Source organism: Canis lupus, chromosome 7 (genome assembly GCF_011100685.1).
Source record: "Canis lupus familiaris isolate Mischka breed German Shepherd chromosome 7, alternate assembly UU_Cfam_GSD_1.0, whole genome shotgun sequence".
In the NCBI taxonomy this organism is placed as follows: domain Eukaryota; kingdom Metazoa; phylum Chordata; class Mammalia; order Carnivora; family Canidae; genus Canis; species Canis lupus.
The window spans coordinates 66,589,041-66,611,647 of NC_049228.1; the positions used below are offsets into that span (position 1 = coordinate 66,589,041).

At 37.6% G+C, this 22,607-nt stretch overlaps 1 protein-coding gene across 5 annotated transcripts in view; it reads right to left on the minus strand.

Annotated features, from left to right (window-relative positions):
* GREB1L (GREB1 like retinoic acid receptor coactivator) overlaps positions 1-22,607 on the minus strand; it is a 269,160-nt gene that overhangs the window by 44,899 nt on the left and 201,654 nt on the right. For all 5 annotated transcript variants that reach the window (XM_038543678.1, XM_038543677.1, XM_038543676.1 and 2 more), the window contains 3 exons: positions 15,409-15,589; positions 13,046-13,238; positions 625-758 (listed from right to left, as the gene is read on the minus strand). In XM_038543678.1, coding sequence (XP_038399606.1) covers positions 625-758; positions 13,046-13,238; positions 15,409-15,589 — 508 coding nt within the window. The remainder of the gene's footprint in view (positions 1-624; positions 759-13,045; positions 13,239-15,408; positions 15,590-22,607) is intronic.

Below are 22,607 nucleotides of genomic sequence, written 5' to 3' on the forward strand. Positions count from 1 at the left end.
TTCAAGATCAGAGAGGAAAAAATAGGAAACCCTTTACTCTTCTGGAGTTTGACCAGGATTTGGGGAATAAAAATAAAGCAAAGGAGACAGGGAAGTTATGATCTCCCAAAGTCAAGGATTGGAGGAGGCGCTGAACTCACTTCAATGACCTATTTGCTCCTAATTTTCTCCAGTCTACACTCCAAATCTTTCATAGTAAAGTTTTTACTTAGTCATCTAAGGGTACATGCCTGTGGTGGATAGTGGGGAAAAGAGAAAAATGAAGAAGTATAGGGTATGGTGGGGGAGGCCAAACCTCAGAGGAATGGTCTTTAACCAGCAAATCCCACTGTCTATCTAATCCCCTGGTGGTAGCAGTAAAGCATGCTTGGAGATGCTGCAGAGCATGGAAAGTGGTTCTAAGTCCCACTTTCGGTCGCTAGTTTCCTTTTTGAGTCTCAGATGATCATAGAAAACCTATAAGAGTAAAAGGTCATCTAAGGAGAGGCTATTTTAATTCTGCCTGTGCATGTCATCTGCACTGCTGGAGCTCCACCAAACCCCCTGTGACAATGACACACGAAACTTTCGGCTATTTTAGACACACAAGTGCAGCTAAAGTGAAAGCTGAAGGTCCTTACTTACCTCTCCAAGAGTGTGTTCACCATTTTTTCAAAAGTCTCATCACATCTCAGAAGTGGGCTTGTGATTCCCCACTGTAGAGACTTACTGTATTCGTTCAAGCCGAAGTACAGCTTCTCTTGGCAGCTCATGTCCTCCTGATTCAAAATAGAGCCAAACCCAATGAGGAGAGGATACAATGTATCTTGTTTTCTAGGGGTGGGAAGAAATCCCTGCAATACGTTATTTCCTGGAAGGTTAAAAAATTGTGAATAAACAAGTGGGACTATATCAAACTAAAAAGCTTCTGCATAGCAAAAGAAGCCTCAATACAATGAAAAGACAACCTATAGTACAGGAGAAATATTTGCAAATCATATATCTGATAAGGGATTAGTATCCAAAATATATTTTTAAAAACTCACATAACCCAATAGCAAAAAACCCAAACAATCAAAAATGGGCAGAGGAACTGAATAGATGTTTTTCTAAAGAAGACATACAAATGAAAAGAAAACCAAAGCTGGGGGCATCACTATACCTAACTTCAAGCCGTATTACAAAGCTGTGATTATCAAGACAGTATGGTACTGGCACAAAAATAGACACATAAAAAACAGATCAATGGAACAGAATAAAGAACCCAGAAATGGATCCTCAATTCTATGGTCAACTCATCTTTGACAAAGCAGGAAAAAATATTCAATGGAAAAAAGACAGTCTCTTCTTTTTTTTTTTTTAAATCTTTATTTATTTTATTTTATTTATTTATTTTTTTATTTATGATAGTCACAGAGAGAGAGAGAGAGAGAGAGGCAGAGACACAGGCAGAGGGAGAAGCAGGCTCCATGCACCGGGAGCCCGACGTGGGATTCGATCCCGGGTCTCCAGGATCGCGCCCTGGGCCAAAGGCAGGCGCCAAACCGCTGCGCCACCCAGGGATCCCAAGACAGTCTCTTCAATAAATGGTGCTGGGAAAATTGGACGGCCACATGCAGAAGAATGAAACTGGACCATTTTCTTAAACCATACACAAAGATAAACTCAAAATGGTTGAAAGATCTAAATGTGAGATAAGAATCCATCAAAATCCTAGAGGAGAACACAGGCAACAACCTTTTTGAACTTGGCCACAGCAACTTCTTGCAAGGCATCTCTAAAAGCAAGGGAACCAAAAGCAATAAAGAACTATAGGGACTTTATCAAGATAAAAAGCCTCTGCACAGCAAAGAAACAGTCAACAAACTCAAAGACAACCTACAGAATGGGAGAAGATATTTGCAAATGACATATCAGATAAAGGGCTAGTATCCAAGACCTATAAAGAACTTATCAAACTCAACACCCAAGAAACAAACAATCCAGTCAAGAAATGGGCAGAAGATATGAATAGACATTTCTCCAAAGAAGACCGACACATGGCCAACAAGCACATGAAAAAATGCTCCACATCACTTGCCATCAGGGAAATACAAATCAAAACCACAATGAGATACCACTTTACACCAGTGAGAATGGCTAAAATCAACAGGACAGGAAACAACAAATGTTGGTGAGGATGCGGGAGAAAGGTGAACGCTCCTGCACTGTTGGTGGGAATGCAGACTGCTACAGCCACTCTGGAAAATAGTGTGGAGGTTCCTGAAGAAGTTTAAAATACAGCTACCCTACAACCCAGCAATTGCACTACTGGGTATTTACCCTAAAGACATTGATGTAGTGAAATGACGGGACACCTGCACCCCAATGTTCACAGCAGCAATGTTCACAATAGCCAAACTGTGGAAGGAGCCACGATGTCCTTTGACAGATGAATGGATAAAGAAGATGTGGTATATATACACAGTGGAATACTACTTAGCCATCAGAAAGGATGAATACCTACCATTTACACATCAGAACTGGAGGGTATTATGCTGAGTGAAATGAGTCAATCAGAGAAAGACAATTATCATATGGTCTTATTCATTTGTGGAATATAAGAAATAGTGAAAGTGACCATAAGTGAAGGGAGGAAACTGAGTGGGGAAAAATCATGAGAGACTCCTAACTCTGGGAAACAAAGGGTTGCAGAAGGGGAGGTAGGTGGGGGGATAGGGTAACTGGGTGACAGGCATTAAGGAGGGCATGTGATGAGATGAACACTGGGTGTTATACTATATGTTGGCAAACTGAATTTAAGTAAAAAAATTTAAAAGACATACAAATGAAAAAAAAAAGACATACAAATGGCCAACAGGTGCATAAACATGTACTCAACACTGCTAATCATCAAGGAAATGCAAATAAGAATGAGGATCTAATGTATAAGATGGTGACTATCATAATGGGATATCACCTAAACACCTGTTAATTTTTTTAAGTAATATCTAAGCCCTACATGAGCTTGAACTCAAAACCCCAAGATCAGGAGTCACATGCTCCACTGACTGAGGTAGCCCGGTACCCCATCTCACACCTGTTAGAATGGCTGCTATCAAAAGAAAAATAGATGACAGATGTTGGCAAGGATGTGGAGAAAATGAACCCTAATACTTTGTTGGTGGGAGTGTAAACTGGTACAGCCAATTGTGGAAAACAATATGAAGGTCCCTCAAAAAATTTAAAAATTAAAAATTGAGGGACGCCTGGGTGGCTCAGTGGGGCGTGATCCTGGAGGCCCGGGATCGAGTCCCATGTCGGGCTCCCTGCATGGAGCCTGCTTCTCCCTCTGCCTGTGTCTCTGCCTCTCTCTCGCTCTCTCTGAATAAATAAATAAATAAATAAATCTTTAAAAAAAATAGAGCAAAAATAAATTAAGCAAACAAGCAAGCAAACTGGTAGTTGCTAGAGGAGAGGGGGATGGAAGGATGGGTGAATTAGATAGAAGGGATTAAGAGGTACAAATTTCCAGTTACAAAATAGATAAGTCCACAGAGATGAAAAGTACAGCATAGGGAATATACTCAATAATCTTGTAATAATGTTGCTTGATAACAGATGGTGACTACACTTATCATGGTGAACAGTGAGTAATGTATAGAATTGTTGAATCATGTTGTACACCTGAAACTAACATAACATTGTATGTTAATTATAGTTCCATTAAAAAATATGTAAAATAACTAGTTACTAAAATAAATATATCACAATTTCATTTATCAATTATACCTCAATAAAGCTGAAAAATTGTATTTCATTATATAACCTGATAAAAAACTTTCCTGACATCATCTAATTATGGTAATTCAAAAAAGCCTATTATTTTACAAAAAATATTTATTTAAAAATGGAATCTACTTTTTTGCCTTCATAAACAGAATTCACTGTAATTAACCTCCTTGATGACTCAGTCATCACTATGAAATGAATAACTATTTTGGTACATGACACAAAGATTCCCTCAGAGGATCCTGAGATATATGACAAGCTGTCCTTAAATGTAAATAGCTCCAGAAGATTAAGTAAGCTTTTTGAGTTCATGCATTTGCATTTTTTAAAAGTTTTCTTTCCTTTTTTCTACATAAATTTTCCTCAGTCATTTCTCCTAGCTGTCATGTGTCCTATGTGTTTTAGTCTTACTTTTATTTGTTATTTATTATGTATTGACACTTTTCTTTAAACACCCTCCAACTCATTTCATAAAGGTAACATAGCAGCTAAAAGCATATGTTAAAAGTAAATTAAGCAATCAGAGGAAGAAAAAGCAAGCTTAAGAGAAATAAGATTGGGCCAGGTATGAAGCTAGTACTCTCAAAAATGCACACAAGAAGTTTTTGCACATTTTGTTAGAAGTGGGCTACAAATTTGTTTCTGAGCTTTCCAGTAACCCAGAAAAACAGATAAGCAATTTTCCATATGACAGAAAATAAAGCACTATTTAATTGGCAGATTTTTTTTTGTGGCCCCCAAAACCAGTTATTCTTGCTTGTTGGAACGGGATCTAATAAGATTAGAGGACCAGAGTATGTCCTTGTAAACAGTGGAGCCTCAGAGCATACATTGAGTGGCATCTATTTTGGAGGCTTGAAGTATTTTTATTTGTTCCCTCCTTCCCTTCTGGTTCTTGATTGAATTCTGGATATTGTGTCAAACAAGTCATTTCAGGATGAAAAAAATTATTCTGGATCCCTGGGTGGCTCAGCGGTTTAGCCCCTGCCTTCGGCCCAGGGCGTGATCCTGGAGTCCCGGGATCAAGTCCCACATCGGGCTCCCTGCATGGAGCCTGCCTCTCCCTCTGCCAGTGTCTCTGCTTCTCTTTCACACATCTCTGTGTTTCTCATGAATAAATAAAATCTTTAAAAAAAACACAAAAACGTGGAAGTCAAAACAAGGCTTATTACAGACTTCCTTTTAAAAAAAAATATTCATCTGAGTTTCTCTCCTTATCTGGACTGCTGGCACAGAGTCAGTAGAAAAGCCTTCTCTTTTGTGTATATGGTTTTCACTTTCCTTCTCATCCTTGGTCCTGCTTCTTTGGGAAAATATAAAATCCCACTCTAAGCCTGCTCTTTTTCCTGATGTAGCATCCTTGCTAGACAGGATGCATCCGCTTGTCCTCATTTTAATTTCTCTTTCTTAGCAAAGTTATGGGATGGGTTATTAAACAGATGGCTTGCGATCAATTGGAGCCAGTATTTTTTTAGTTCAACTATAAAGATTTTATAGATTAAGAATTAGATATACTAAAAATAAGAATTAGACATGAATACTTTCCCCAATCTGTTAGGTTTGCATTAAACTGTAACTGTAGTTTCTAAGTATCATAAACCTTGTAATAGATGTCAATGGGACCATGCCTTATTTTTTTTAAAGATTTCATTTATTCATTCATGAGAGACACACAGAGAGAGGCAGAGACATAGGGAGAGGGAGAAGCAGGCTCCCTGTGGGAAGCCTGATGTGGGACTTGCTCCCAGGACCGCCCACCCCCTCAAGCCAAAGGCAGACACTTAACCACTGAACCACTCAGGCGCCCTGGGACCATGCTTTCAAATGTGTTTTACAAAGCTCTGAATAATGTTACTCGAAAGAAACATGGTGTCCCCAAAATTACAGATCATATGGAATCACTGTGTCTTTTGGAAACATGTCCCTTCTCCTACCAAAAAAAAAAAAAGCCTCTCTCTTCTCAAATACTGCCCTCCCAGTGACCCTCACCCTGTAGCTCTTCCTGTTCCTCTCACTGCTGTCCTGTCCTTGCTTCTCCAGCCAAATGCTCTGCTCTACAGACACCGCTTCCTGGAAGGTCACCAAAGACTCCCGAGGCAAAATCCAGTGGCTTGTACTTATCAGTCCTCAGCAGTCCTTGGTCACTGCCCTCTTGGCAGTTAACTCTTCATTACCTTCCTCAACAATTTTCTCCACACCAGCTGCTTCTGTGATCATTTTTCTTGACAATATATTCCAATTCTACATCATAAAGCCCAGGCAGAAACTGCAAATTAGAATTTGCATCAGGCACTTGCCTCACCCTTAACTCATTCAAAATCCACCTCCTCTGCCCTCCACAGATCACTCTTCCACTTGAACTTTTATTCCAACTAAAGGCATCACTTCAAAGATATCTCAGACCTTTCCCTGTTCCCCAATAAAGAAATCCTAGAAAATTCACCATTTCTCCCATACTTTTTCTTGCTAGGGCTGCTGTTTACGTATTTGTTAATTTGAATCTGAATTATCAGAAAAGCCAGATGACTGATCTCCCCATTTTTAATCACTTTGATTTAACTTCTATCATGAATGAATTGCTTCAAAAGGCAGCCTCTCAGTATCTCCTAAAACTCAACATATGTGTTCATTTCCATATATATACCTAACAAAAATATATTTCTGTGTCTACTAAAAGGCATGTGCTAGAATGTATATAGCAGCAGTACTGGAATAAATGAATGTCACGGATAAGTGAATTGTGATGGTCAGCCAGTGTAATCTATATGTAGCAATAGGAATGTCTTATGACTCATGCAAGATAGAGAAGAATCTCGCAAACAATGCTGAGCAAAGGAAACTATATACAAAAGAGTGTATACTGTATTATTCCATTTATAACAAGTTCAAAACTGGGCAAACCAAATCTATGGTGTAAGGGGCCAGAAGAGTGTTACCCTTTGGTGGTGCCTGTTTTGCAGGGTAGTGGTAATGTTCTATTTCTTCATCTGGGTGCTGGCTCTACGGGTGCTTTCAGTTTGTGAAACTTTACATTGTTCGTATAAAAATAAATGAAATATGTATTTCTGATAATATAATTGACTCTTGAACCACATAGGTTTGAACTGCGTGGGTCCAGTTACCTATGATTTTTTTTTCTACAAAAAACTTTATTGTTTTCATTTTGTGCAGAGCTTGGGGGAGGGCTCCAGGCTGGTTAAAAAGCTGCTTAGTGGTTGCAGAGAGAGGCTGGACACCCAGAGGGATGCAGATGGGTCCCTCAAGGGCCACTGGGCTCCACAGGCTCCTAGTTATCATGCTTGAAAGTGAGCCTTTGGAGCCCTTGGGGGCCAGCCAGCCTGCAGAAGTTAGTCAGGTAGTCATCCAACTTCTCAATGAGTTTTACTTCCTCATCTAGGAAGTGGTTCTCTAGGAAGTCATAGAGATGGGGGTTTGTGTGGGCAGAACCCAGAGCAGAGCAGACAGATCCAGAAGGCCCTGGTTCAGATTCTTCTCCAGGACTAGGCATCCAGAGTTTTACCCCACTCATCTTGAAAGGGCTTCCATATGTCCTGAAGAGGGCATGGCTGCCATGCCGATTTTGTATCTGCAAAAGACACTAGGTCCTCCAGAGCCACATGGCTGAGGTTGGAACAGAAGCCCGGGGAGAGGTAGGCACTGGAGCCCTGAGGATGTATGTTGACCAGGCAGGTGAAGGCGGCCTCCACCTTGATGGAGTCATTCTGATGAATCCAGGAGCTCATGGTTGATTGGTAATAAGGACCTAAGCTCAAAAACCGATGATGGCTAGTCCTAGAGCCAGAAGATGGCTAAGAAGATGGTTCTGAGCTTGCAACTCAAAAAGAGATTGGAGGGTGGCAGGAGGCTGGAAGAAGGGGCATCCCTGGGTCTGTTCCATCCAAACACTGTTGAAGCAAGAGACAGATCTGCAGGACCATCAGTTGCTCTGCCTATATGTGGATTTTTTACAGCACAGTACTGTAAATGTATTTCCTCTTCCTTATGATTTCCTTATCACTTTCTTTTCTCTAGCTACTTTACTGTAAGAATACAGTATATAATAATATACAAAATAGATATTAATTGACTGTTTATGGTTTGCTAAGGCTTCGAGACAACAGCAGGCTATTAGTAGATAAGTTTGGGGGGAATCAAAGTTATATGTGAATTTTCAACTGTGCAGGGGTAGGTGCTTCTGACTTCTGTGTTGTTCAAGGCTCAACTGTATTTTTTATTTTTTATTTTTTAAAGGGTTTTTTTATTATTTTTTTAAATTTTATTTATTTATGATAGTCACAGAGAGAGACAGAGAGAGAGAGGCAGAGACATAGGCAGAGGGAGAAGCAGGCTCCATGCACCAGGAGCCCGACGTGGGATTCGATCCCGGGTCTCCAGGATCGTGCCCTGGGCCAAAGGCAGGCGCTAAACTGCTGCGCCACCCAGGGATCAACTGTATTTTTTATAGTACTATGCCCTTATGAAAGGGCATTGTTAATGCCTATGTAGTAAGTGTAAACTTTGCCAGCCTGCACTTCAAGTCTCCATGTGTATATTTCCAGGTTTCTTTTCATCCCCCTGTGTTCTCTGAAAAATCCCCGTGTTTCCTTCTCTGTGGAGCTGCCCAAGCTCACAGCGCCCAGTCCTTCCTCTCTTGAAAGGCCCATCCACTATGCTCTCTACATGTCCCCTTTCCTAGTTCTCTCAAATGGGTGGGACTTCTCCCTCCTTTCAAACCTCAGAGTATTTTGGTTTTTAAAAACTGTCTTATTATACTGGCTTTTGTTTTTAAAAATAAAAATTGTATATATTCAAGGTGTACAACTTGATATTTTTTTTTGAAATTAAGATATAATTGACATGTAACATTGCATTCGTTTTCAGGTTTACAACATAATGATTCTATATATGTATAGGCATACCTTGGAGATTTGAGGGTTTGGTTCCAGACCACCACAATAAAGCAGGTGGTCATTAAAATGAAGAACTGTTTGGTTTTCTAATACACACAAAAGTTATGTTTATACTATACTGTAGTCTATTAAGTGTGCAATAGCATTATATCTGAAAACCAATGTACATACATTAGTTAAAACATACTTTATTGCTTACAAATGCTAACCATCATCTGAACTTTCAGCAAATCATAATCTTTTTGCTGGTGGAGGGTCTTGTCCTGATGTTGGCTGCTGACTGATCGGGGTGGTGGTTGTTGAAGGCTGGGGATGGCTGCGGCAATTTCTTTACGTAAGACAACAATGAAGTTTGCCACATCAAAGGATTTTTCTTTTTATGAATGATTTTTCTGTGGCATGTGGTACTGTTTGATAGCATTTCACCACAGAACTTCTTTGAACATTGGAGTCAATCCTCTCAAACCCTGCCACTGCTTTCCCAGCTAAGTCCTTTGTTGTCATTTCAATAATCTTCACAGCATCTTCACTGGGAGTAGATTCTATCTCAAGAAACCACTTTCTGTGTTCAGCCTTAAGAAGCAACTTCTTATCATTAAAGTCTTATGATCTTGTAACAGTTTAGTCACACCCTCAGTCTCCACTCCTAATTCTAGTTCTCTTGCTATTTCTACCACATCACTAGGGACTTTCTCCACTGAAGTCTTGAACTTCTCAAAGTCGTCCATGATTTTGGAATCAACTTCTTCCAAACTCCTGTTAATATTGATATTTTGACCTTCTCCTAAAACCATGAATGTCTCAACGATCTAGAATGGTAAATTTCCTTCCAGAAAGTTTTCAACTAATTTTGTCTAGATCCATCAGAGCAATCACTATCTATTACTGCTACTATAGCCTTATGAAATGTACTTTCTTGAATCACAGGTCTTGAAAATTGAAGTTACTCCTTGATCCATGGGCCACAGAATGGGTGTTGTATTATCAGGCATGAAAACCACATTCATTTCATTGTACATCTCTGTCAGAGCTCTTGGGTGATCAGGTGTGTTGTCAATGAACAGTAATATTTAGTTCACATTTTTTTAAAGGTTTTATTTATTTACTCATGAGAGACACAGAGAGAGAGAGGCAGAGACAAAGGCAGAGGGAGAAGCAGGCTCCCCACCAGGAGTCTGATGCGGGACTTGATCCTAGGACCCCGGGATCATGACCCGAGCCAAAGGCAGATATTCAGCCACTGGGCCACCCAGGTGCCCCTTAGTTCACATTCTTACATGGATATGGAATTGTGCCACAATGCTAAATCTACTATTGTGTTTACAATAGAAACATCATGGATCAATGATCATAGATCATCATAATAAATATAATAATAATGAAAAAGTCAGAAATATTGTGAGAATTACCAAAATGTGACACAGAGACATGAAGTGAGCAAATGCTGTTGGATAAATGGTGCCAACAGACTTCCTTGATGCAGGGTTGCTACAAATATTCAATTTGTAAAAAATGAAATATCTGCAAAGTGCAATAAAACAAAACATAATAAAGTGAGGTATGTCTGCATATATATTGCAAAATGATCACCACAGCAAGTCCATCAGCACATATAATTTTTTTTCTGGTGATATGAACTTCTAAGATCTACTCTCTTAGCAACTTTCAAATATACCATACAATATTAACTATAGTCGCCACGCTGTACACTACATCCCCAGGACTTCTTACTTTAAAACTGGAAGTTTGTACCTTTTGACCCCATTTATGCATTTCACTCACCTCACTCCTGCCTCTGGTAATCACCAAATTGTTTTCTCTATGTATATCTTACTCTGTTTTGGGTAACAGTCACTTTAATATGCACCTGCTTTCTCCTTTAAAGAGTCTCTCTGTGTGTTCTTGGATCTAATACGAGATCTAATACAAGCCTACAAATGCGCAGTATTTTTTAAACTGAATTACTCTGCTTTTCTCAATTTTTCCTTTTTGAGGACTCTGGCCTCAGTATAACAAAAGGAGGCAATGGTTAGGAGCTTCTTCCCTAATGTGTAAGGGTGTTGTAAATTAGATTCAAAGTTTTTATCTTTTTTCTATGCTGATCTCAATTTCATAGTGATGATTTAAAAAAAAACTTTATTAGAATATAAATCCCTTCCCCTCAATTATTTTGATTAGATCTTGGACATCAAATTTTTAATTCATAAATACTTCACTAGATGCCTCTAAGATAAGAATCTTTTAAAAAATATAATCATATGCCATTATTGCACCTAAAAAGTAACCATAGTCATAGAAATGACTTCTTAAAAATATTTATTTATTTATTTATTTATTTATTTATTTATTTATTTATTTATTTATTTTAGAGAGAGAGAGAGAGAGCAGATACAGGGGGATGGGCAGAGGGAGATGGGGAGAGAATCTCAATCAGATTCCATGCTGAGTGCATAGCCTGACATGGGGCTCCATCTCACCACCTCGAGATCATGACCTGAGCTGAAATCAAGAGTCAGACACTCAACGGACTGAGCCACCCAAGCACCCAGAAATGACTTCAAAGGAAAATTATTTTAAGCCTATTTCCCTATTATTTCATCTCAGAAGAAGGTAAAGGGCAGAAGTTATGAGTTCTTACTTTCACTGGCGTGATCCTTTCCAGGAAAGACAACACCAACATGGTAAATTAGGATAGTTCTCTCCCCTGCCCCCCAACAATATATTGAAACTGAACATTTAATGGTAAAACTTTTGGCTTAAAAAACAATCTTTCCTTTCATCAGTTCTATTGATAATCCCATTCTATGTCAGGGCAACTACTTGGGTCACCTTCAGGTGCATGCTACACCCCTGCACTTTAGACCCTCAATCTCACCTGTAACTTGACATCCAACTGACAAAGATGCCATTGAGAAGATACTACAAAGTGAGAGCTCAAAGCAATCTCTATGTGATAGTAAACACATTGAGATAGTTGTCACAAGGGAGGCATGGTTGATGCCAACATGATTCAATGACCTGAGTTTACTTGACTGCAAAGAACAAACCAATACTCAAAAATAAGAGCTGCACACAACAATGAAATGCTCTGAGTTGATAAATGAATAAATGTTATTTTTATGTAAGACATATCTGGCATCCTTTACTTAAACATGTTTATTTAAAAATATCATTATGTTCAATAATTTTGAACAAAGAATCCATTGCTTGATGACTAATCTTCATTGGTTTTTTTATGAAACACTCATTTCTTTTCTTTTCTTTTTAAAAGATTTTATTGCTGAGTGAAGTAAGTCAGTTGGAGAAGGACAAACATTATATGTTCTCATTCATTTGGGGAATATAAATAATAGTGAAAGGGAATATAAGGGAAGGGAGAAGAAATGTGTGGGAAATATCAGAAAGGGAGACAGAACGTAAAGATTGCTAACTCTGGGAAATGAACTAGGGATGGTGGAAGGGGAGGGGGGCGGGGGGTGGGAGTGAATGGGTGACGGGCACTGGGGGTTATTCTGTATGTTGGTAAATTGAACACCAATAAAAAATAAATTAAAAAAAAAGATTTTATTTATTTACTTGAGAAAGAGAGAGAGAAAACATGAACAAGTGGAGGGGCAGAGAGAGAAGCAGGCTGTCCACTGAGCAGGGAGCTGATCTCAGGATATTGGGATCATGACCTGAGATGAAGGTAGACGCCCAACCGACTGAGCCACCCAGGTGCCCTCTTTTCTTTGATAGTATCTTTATCACACACTGTATAGGTCATAGAAAATATTTTCCAGGTGTTAGGGGTTGGAGCCAAAAAAACCCATAATGTCCTGAACATGTACAACTTTGAGATGATTGCTCTCCACACATTAATTACTATTAATGAGTAATTTAAAATAACAGTATCATAATTCCCTATTTCAACCAGAAGACTGAGAACTGATTACAAGAAAAAATATAGTTCCTGGGGGAACAGGAACATAATTTAGTCATAGATCAGCAAGACTGAAACATAACAGAAGAGCCATTCAAAAGGACAATAAAATTTCCACATCTCAGATTGAAATTAATCATTTAAAGTCATAAATATAATCCAGGTTATTGGTGGCCATATAAGATAATATCACATTTTTTGGGGGAAAATTATATGGGATAGATAATTTTGTATCTGCATGATAACCTAAAAAAGAACATAATCAGATTTATATAGGACACTACTCACTAGTTTTTAATCTTATAATAATTGTAATTATATGGAACTTTTTAGGAGATAAAACTTTATGTTAGATTTTTGAACTCTTGTATTATTTTACAAAGCCATGACCATATTTTATTACAAGATTCTGCTCCCTGGGGAACTGAGAACATGAGTGTATCAGAGCAGAATAGAGACTCACCATGCTGTCCAGCTGTATCCAGTGAACCTCATTGCTGGAGCTGATTCGAGACTGTTGGGTCTGTAGCGTGTATGGGAAGGAGCTAACCTGGAGCACCAGCAGGTTGAAAGCTTCCAGGACTTCTCTGCAGTTAATGACTCTGTCAGCCAAACCATGACTGGGTTCACCATGTGACAAAGAACCGGAAATGACACTGTAGAAATATTGAAAGCCACATTAATACTTCCTAATTTAAGGGATTAGGTACAGAGACAGACTTCAAAATGGAGCTAATGCTTTCGTTTTTATTTTTCTAGTTCTTTTTAATTGGGAACAGGATTAGAGGCAACCAACATTTAATTTGAAAGAGCAATAATTACACTCTTTCTTACCACTTTCAGACAGATCTCAAAGATATTTTTTTTCTTTTTCAATCTGTGCCTGATATACCTCAAAGTGTAACTCAGTTCTATAGGCCAAGGATACCTAAATCTGTAGCTGAGATGGATCACTTTGGTCTGAAAGCTCATCTGAATGAGAGTTTCTCCATCAAAACCTGACACTTATAACTGTGCAACAATTGGTATCCCAGAGAGGCCCCCAAACTATAAGAGATCCCTCTGTATTAACACCAGTCTCCTTCCTCCCTTGAGTATGTTAGACTATGGGGAGGTTACAGAGGGTCCTCCAACCCCTCCCTCACTATGACCAAAATTTTTATTTCTGAATCATTTTCAGTTCTTTCAATTTAGATGTACCAGATTGCTATGCAGCCTCAAAACCACATCTTTTTTGTCAAAGAAATAATCTCAGTGCCCTGGGGAATTAAATATAGAATGATCCAATACACATCCTCAGAGCTATTACTCCAAACTTTCAAAGATGAGGTATATCAGGTCACTGAGCTATTTTTGCTCATAGAACACTAGGAGCAACTGAACAGCATCTGGGCAAATATCTTCATGTCTGTCTTTCTTTCTTTCTTTCTTTTTTAGTTCTGTTATGGATGGGATGGTAGGGAGGAGGAGGAGGCGGAGGGGAGGGAGGGGGTGGGGGAGGATTCTGGCGGGATGTCGTAGTTCTTTCTTAGTATTGGTAGGAATTCATTCATACTTACATCCTTCCTTCCTTCCTTCCTTCCTTCCTTCCTTCCCCCCCTGTTTCTTTCCTTTCTTCTAAATCTAACATGCTGTGCTAGATCTTATTTATACCTACATATGGCTTTAGAGTTCAGATTGTGGAGTGCCAAACACTCCTAGCTTCTGAATAAACGCTTTTGCAATTCTGATATTTCTACAACAGGTGCCAAATCTTTCATATTCTTAAACTCAGTATGTCTTGAAGAAAGGAAACTATGAACTTGATGATGCCTGAACTTGCCTTTTTAACCCATAAGATCAAAGATACATCCTAACAGATAATTACTATAATTTGATCTGGGAGCAAAACTGGCTCCATCATGATACCATATTTACTATTCTTCTACAGTAAATTCACCTGAGAAATAGGTTATTCTCTTATTTAAACTGGTAAATTGGGGAAGGTTTCACATTTGCTCTCAGGCCTTTTTTTTTTAAATTTGTTTTTGAGTTTATTATTATTTTTTTTAGTAATCTCTATACCCAATATGGGGCTCAAACTCAAAAATCTCAAGATAAAGAGTCACTTCCTTCTCTGATTGAGCCAGCCAGACATCCTTGCTCTCAGATCTTGAAGTGGCATCTTTACTACTGTTAAAGGTATGTGGGTAGGAGAGAATCACAAAAGGAGCAATGCAGAAGAGGGAAGAAGAGAAGAGGAAGAAAAAGAACTGGGGAGAGGAAGGGTGGGCATAGGAAAGCACATGACCCTCCTTGGAGCTCATAAACCTCACCTTCCTGCTATTGCCCATTCTCTGAGGCAGCTGAGTTCCACAATACCCTGAAGACAGCTTTTTTTTTTTACAGAGGTTTTTTCCTTTCTTTTTAAAGAATATTTATTTATTTGAGAAAGAGAGAGAAAAAGAGAGCGAGCCATGAGCTGGGGGAGGGGCAGAGGGAGGAGAGAGAGAAACTTAAGCAGGATCCCCACTGAGCAAGGAGCTCGAGGCAGCGCTTTGCCTCAGGACCCTCAAATCATGGCCCTGAGATCACGATCTGAGCCAAAACCTTGAGTTGGCCGTTTAACTGACTGTGTCACCCAGGTGCCCTTTTAACAGGGATGTCTAAATTCACTCACGGTATAGTTAAAATGAAATCAGCACTAAATTGGTAGAGAAAGTTGAAAGCACAGGGAAAGTAGGAATAAATTACCAATAAGAATATGCCAAGTGTTTTCAGGAAATTATGATAAAACCATTGCTGTGCTAGAAGAAATACTGTATTTGCTCCCTCTGAAGCAATCACCTCGTTAGTTCCACATGGGAGTTGTCATGAACCAGTACAAACAGTGTGTACGGGTTCTGTTTTACCCTTCTCATAAAAACTTCAAACTTGGTTTGAATCTCATTGTCTAGACGAACAACATATTTCTCTGCTCTCTGATAAGCTGTCCCATTTTCCTCCAGACCCAAGTCTACAAGGACACCTGCCAAGAAGAAAAACAGAATTTATCTTTTCACATACATGCATATAAATGAAATAAACAAGTTCAATGTTAACTGATATACTGAGAAGTAGCCACGTGTATAGGTTTACAGAGCAGATATTTTTCCTTCTGCATATTCCCCACTATAATTTTGATGAGGAAATAGAAGATTTCTTATTCTTTAGAACCCTCCACCCCACCTCCTACACCTCAACAAAGGGCAACAGGGAATGAATGATCTGATACATTAAGTAGAAGCAGTCGAATGTACGAGGCTTCTAATTAAATTCTATGTATATTGAAGTGCTGCTGCTGACATCTGCCATAGGCCACTCAGAGCTATAGCTCTCAAATTAATAAAATCACACAAGTCTTCTTTACCCCAAATTTAGCAATGAAACATATGTAAGAAAAAGGAAAATACCATAAGATGTCCAAATATGTCATCACTAGACTATGAGTTTTAGGTAATATTTTACTCATTTTATATAGTGACAGTTTTGCACAGTATCTAGAGTATGGGCCATCCTCAATTAATGCTGGATCATGTACCAAATTAATAAAATGAACCAAATTACCCAGTATTACTATATTGTTAAATTATCAGAAATGAAAACTTCAGTACTGTATCATTATCCCTATCTATAATATAACTACTTCCACATTCAAACATCTAAAAAGTTCAAGGCACATAAAGGTGTTGTTGGGATACTCAATTAAAACATCAAATCCTCCTTTCAAATGAAGAGACAAAATGATAGTTATGTGAGGTGAAGGATGTGTTAACTAACCTTATTGTGATAAACATTTCACAATATATACCAGTATCAAGTCATCAAGGTGTACATTGTACACCTTAAACTTACACAACATTATATGGCAATTATATCCCAATAAAGATGGGGGAAAAAATCCCAAACCAAGGGCAACCCCCTCCTCCAGACCCTTAGCCACATGAGGGGAAGATTAACCCCCTGATATGAGAGTCTTGTGATTCAAGTCCACAGCCTTCCAAGAAAGAGAAGGAACCAGAAGGCTAATTTAGGGGTTAGATATGTCACAGGGACCTGAGGACCAGCCTGGGCTCCAAGGGCTAGAGGGTATCTATTTAGCATCCAATATTAGCCATACCCACCAGCCACAACCATGTGAAAAAAATTAAAGTTAAAAAGAAGAAACAAGTTAAATTAAGAGACTTTTATAGAATTATGTTCACTTAGTTTTGTTTATCTAGCTTTTCTTTTCAGATAAAATCAGCTCAATTAACAACTACATGCAGTTAACATCCTGTAATAGTAAAAGCTCTAAATGTTATAAAATAGGAGAAATGTTTTATCATATGAAAAATTCATTATACCAGAAAAGGTAAACAGAAAAGCCATTTCGCTTCTGAACATTTTTCATGAGAAGACTTTATCCAGACATTGTTTCTAGTTTCTACCCAAATGTAGCCAAATGTTACTGGGACTATATCTGAAAACAATCAAACATTTAATGTGGCAGGTATTCTGATTTTTTTGAAAGTGGATTGCTTATAAAATTCATTCAACATTCCATAGTGATTTACTGAGCATCCACTATGTATCAGGTACTATTATCAGGTATTGCGTTAGCCATGGATATATACAGGACAGCAGGACAAAGATCTTAACTCCGTGGAGCTTATGATGGAGCAGATGGTTGATTTTGACAAGTGTCATGGCGGGAGACAAGTACGTGCTATGGGAGGAGGTGACAGAGGAGGTAAGTAGAGAAATAGAGACCTACTTAATCTCTGGGGGCTTCTATTTCCTTATCTGTATAAGAGGGAGAGGACTGCCAGCTGGAAATCAGTCTATTTCCTAAGTTTATCCCTAGGAAGTAAGTAGTGGAAGTTAATGGTAACTTACTATGAAAAGATCATAAATAATTTATAAAAAATAAAAATATTTCTTATGGTTAATTTAGAGTTGACTACATCTCGAAACAAATGAATAAAGAAAGACCACCTTTACCAGGCAATTTCATACATGTCCTAATGGAAAGACAAAGTTCCATGAATCTAAGAGGTTGTTCTCTTAGATATAACATATGTATTGGTCTGTAACTATGCAGCCATCTGGCTCTACAGTGGTAAATTTGGGTGGGGAGCAGGCATATCATAGGTACTTGATTTTTTAATTTCTAACTGGGCAATTTTAGTAGGTAATCCTTACCTTTAAAGTTTGTTTTAGACTTGCTTTTATTTTTAAGTTTTGTTTCTTTCCTGGTTATGAAAGTGATAGATACTCATCTTGAAAAACTGGAAAGTATAGAGATATATTAAAAAGAAAAATTTATTCGTAATTCTTTAACTCAAAATAAGCTGCTGTGAACATTTCTGTGCATTCCTCCCTGTGTCTTTTCCTATGCATATTGTGCTACCTCTAGTATTTTGTGATTGTATATCCTGATATTTTTCACTTGTAACTGTAAAATAAGAAACAAAACTATCATTATTTACTAACAATATGTCTGTGTAGAAAACACAAGACACTCCACAGATAAATCAAATAAATTAATAAGAATTTGGTTAAGTTGATAGAATCAATATCAGTTTATAAAAATTAACTGCGTTTCTATACACTATCTGCAAACAGTTAAATATATATTTTTAAAAACACAATAACATAAAGATATTAGGTATCTAGAAATAAGTCTTAGAAAAAGTGTATAAGAGCTCTTCAGAGAAAATGATGAAACTGTTAATGACATTAAAGAAGACCTAAACAGAGCTATCTCATAAAATGTAGTTAAAAATAAATTCTCTTCAAGTTCATCTAGAGGTACAATGTAATTCCAACAAGAATTCTAACAGTTTCTTTTACCTTGAAAAATTGTTTTAAAAATGTATGTGGCAGAGCAAAGGACCAAGAATAGTGAAGACAGTCCTAAAGTAGAGGTGGGACAGATTTGCCTTCCCAGAGACTAAGACCTATTGACCTATATTAATAAGACAAAGTGGTTTGGGCACAGGGCTAGACCTCAGAAAGAGACCTCCATACATATTTCCCAAATTGAGAGACTTTATACAAAACAACTGACTAGTATTTGCCAAAACTGTTAAGGTTATGCAAAACAATGAAATATTTTTTAGAAATGTCACATTTGCAGAAGACTAAGAGGACACAAAAATTGCATGCAATGTGGGATCCTGGATTCAATCCTGAAACAGATAAACGACCTTAAGGGGAAACTGGTGAGGTCTTTAGTTAATAGTATTGTTCAGGATTGATTCTGTTTTGGTAATTGTACTATAGGTACATAAGTTGTCAACTCTAAATGAAGGTGGTGAAGGGTGTGTGTGAACTCTGCTGTTTTATAGCACATTTACTATAAGAGAGTTCACATACAATTCACTCATTCATAATGTACATTTCAATAGTCTTTAGTATATTCACAGAGTTGTATAACAATCATTACAAATGATTTTAGAATATTTTCATGACTTCCAAATGAAAGCTTATATCCTTTAACCATCACCCCTCAATTTCCCCTTGGGTTCCCCAGCCCTGGGCAGTTATTAATCTATTTTCTCTATAGATTTGCTTATTCTAAACGTTTAATATAAATGGAATCATAACAATATATGATCTTGTGTGACTGGCTTCTTTCACTTGGAGTAATGTTTTCAAGTTTCATCAATGTGGCATGCATCATCAATACTTTATTTCTTCTTATTGCTGAATAATATTCCATGTATGGATCATCACATTTTATATATCCATTCACCATGGACATAATTAACATTTGAACTCTTTCTACTTTTTGGCTATTATGAGTAATACTGCTATAAACTTTTGTGTATGGGCTTATATGTGAACATATGTTTTTCACTTCTCTCTCATTTCATATAGAGCAGTGGAATTGCTGTATTTCATGGTAGTTCTTTATTTAACCATTTGAGGAAATACTAGACTGTTTTATAAAGTGGCTATGCCATTTACATTCCCACCAGAAATGTATGAGGTTCCAATTTCTCTACATATTCAGCAACACTTGTTATTGTTTTTCTCTCTCATATCCATTCTAGTAAGTGTGAAGTAATAATTCATTGTGGTTTTGATTTTCATGTTTCTTTTGGTTAATAATGTTGAACACATTTTCATGTGCTCACTGGCCATCTGTATATTTCCTTTGGGTAAATGCCTCTTCAGATCCTTTACCCATATCCTAATTGGGCCATTTGTCTTTTTATTATTGAGTTGTAATAGGTCTTAAATGATGTAGATAGAAGTTCCTTCTCAGATATATGATTTGCAAAGAATTTCTCCCATTCTCAAAGATATTTGCAAATGACCTATCTGATAAAGAGTTAATAACCAAAATATATAAAGAACTTATCAAACTCAATGCTCCGAAAAATGAATAATCCAATTTAAAAACGGAAAGAAGACATGAACAGGTATTTCTCCAAAGAAGACATCCAGATGGCCAACAGAAAAGATGCGCATCATCACTTATCAGAGAAATGCAAATAAAAACTACAATATCACTTCAGACCTGTCAGAATAGCTAAAATCAACAACACAAGACATAGTAGGCATTAGTGAGGCTGTGGAGAAAGGGGAACTCTCTTGCACTGTTGGAGAGAATGCAAACTGGAACAGTCACTGTAGAAAACAGTATGAAGGTTCCTCAAAAAGTTAAAAATTGAACTACCCTAAAATCCAGCAATTGCATCACTAGGGTTTTACCTAAAGAATACAAATATACTAACTCAAAGGGATACATGCACCCCAATGTTTATAGGAGCATTATCTATAATAGCCAAATTATGGAAGCATCCCAGATGTCTACTGATGAATGGATAAAGATGTGCTATATATACAATATGGAATATTACCCAGCCACAAAAAAGAATGAAATCTTGCCATTTGCAACGACATGGAGGGACCTAGGGAGTATTATGCTGAGCAAAATAAGATGCAAAAAGACAAATACCATATGATTTCACTCATATGTGGAATTTAAGAAACAAAACAAATGAGCAAAGATTAAAAAGAGAGAGAGAGAGAGAGACCCAAAAAAACAGATCCTTCACTATAAAATACAAACTGATTGCTACCAAAAGAGAAGTAGATGGGGGGATGGGTTAAATAGGTGATGGAGAGATTAAGGAATTCACTTGTGATGAGCACTGGGTGCTGTATAGAAATGTTGAATCACTATATTGTACACCTGAAACTAATATTACAATGTATGCTAACTAATTGGAATTTAAATACTTTTAAAAAATAAAAAAACAATGTTTCCTATTCTGTGAGTTCCCTTTCATTTCCTTTTTCTTTTTAAAAAGATTTATTCATGGGATCCCTGGGTGGCTCATCGGTTTAGTGCCTGCCTTTGGTCCAGGGTATGATCCTGGAGTCCTGGGATCAGGTTCCACATTGGGCTCCCTGCATGGAGCCTGCTTCTTCCTCTGCCTGTGTCTCTACCTCTCTCTCTCAGTCTGTGTCTCTCATGAATAAATAAAATATTAAAAAAAAGATTTATTCATGAGAGAGAGAGAGAGAGAGAGAGAGAGAGGCAGAGGCATAGACAGAGGGAGAAGCTGGCTCCATGCAAGGAGCCTGATGTGGGACTCGATCCCAGGACTCGATCCCAGGACTACAGGATCACACCCTGGGCCGAAGGCAGGCAATAAACTGCTGAGCCACCCAGCGATCCCATCCCCTTTCATTTTCTTGATGGTGTCCTTTGATACACAACTGCTTTTAATTTTGATTGTGTCCAGTTTATTTTTTTATTTTTGTGCTTTTGGAATCATACCTAAGAAATCATTGCTTAATCCAGAGTCATGAAGATTTTTCACCTATGTTTTCTTCCATGAATTTTTAGTTTTAGTTCTTATGTTTAAGTCTTTAATTCATTTTGAGTCACTTTTTGTTTGTGTTGTGGGGGTCCAAATTTATTCTTTTGTATATGGATATCCAGTTGCCCCATATCATTTGTTGAAAAGATTCTCTGCCCATTGAATGGTCTTGTCACCCTGGTCAAAGTTCAGTTGGCTACCAATAGGGGGGTTTATTTCTGGACTCTCCCAATTCTATCCCATTGATTTATATGTCTATCCTTATGTCAGTATTGCAGGGTCTTGATTACTGCAGCTTTGTATTGTATGGATTTTATGGTCAGCTTGTTAATTTCTATAAAGAAGCCATCTGGACTTTTAATAGGGAATGCACTGAATCTGTAGCTCCATTTAAGAAATATTGCCACCTTAAAAGTGTTAATGCCTTCCAATTCATGAACATAGGATGTCTTTCCATTTATTTAGGTCTTCTTTAATTTCTTTCAACAATATTTTCTAAGTTTTATACTTATTTTGTCAAATATCTGCCAAAGAATTTCATTCTTTTTGGTGCTATTATAAATTGTTTTCTTAAGTTCATTTTTGTATTTTTGCACAGTTTTTGTGACTTTTCTGTAGATCTAAAATTATTTTGAAATAGAAAAATTCAAAAGAAGCAAGACCTTATCAAATATTTGCAACTGAAACACATACATTATTGGTGGGAGTGTAAAACAGAATCACTTTGGAAAGAAAATTAGCATTATTTGGTAAAATTTAAAATGTACTTAACCTATGCCACAACAATTCTACTTTTAGAGAAATTCTTATTTGTGGACCAGCACTGTTTGAAAAAGTAAAAAAACTAGAAACAATCTAAATGTCTATCAGTAGTAAATTGATTTTTTAAAAAGATTTTATTTATTCATGAGAGACACAGAGAGAGAAGCAGAGACATAGGCAGAGAGAGAAGCAGGCTCCTCGCAGGGAGCCTGATGTGGGACTTGATCCCGGACCCTGGGGTCACGCCCTGAGCCAAAGGCAGATGCTCAACCGCTGAGCCACCCAGTCATCCCTAAATTGATTTTTTAAATGTGTGATATATTCATGTAATATAACACTAAAAAGCAGTAAAATGAATTACAGTTACATACAACAACAGAATCAATCTCAGGGATGTAATGCTGAGTGTAAAAAGTAAATTAC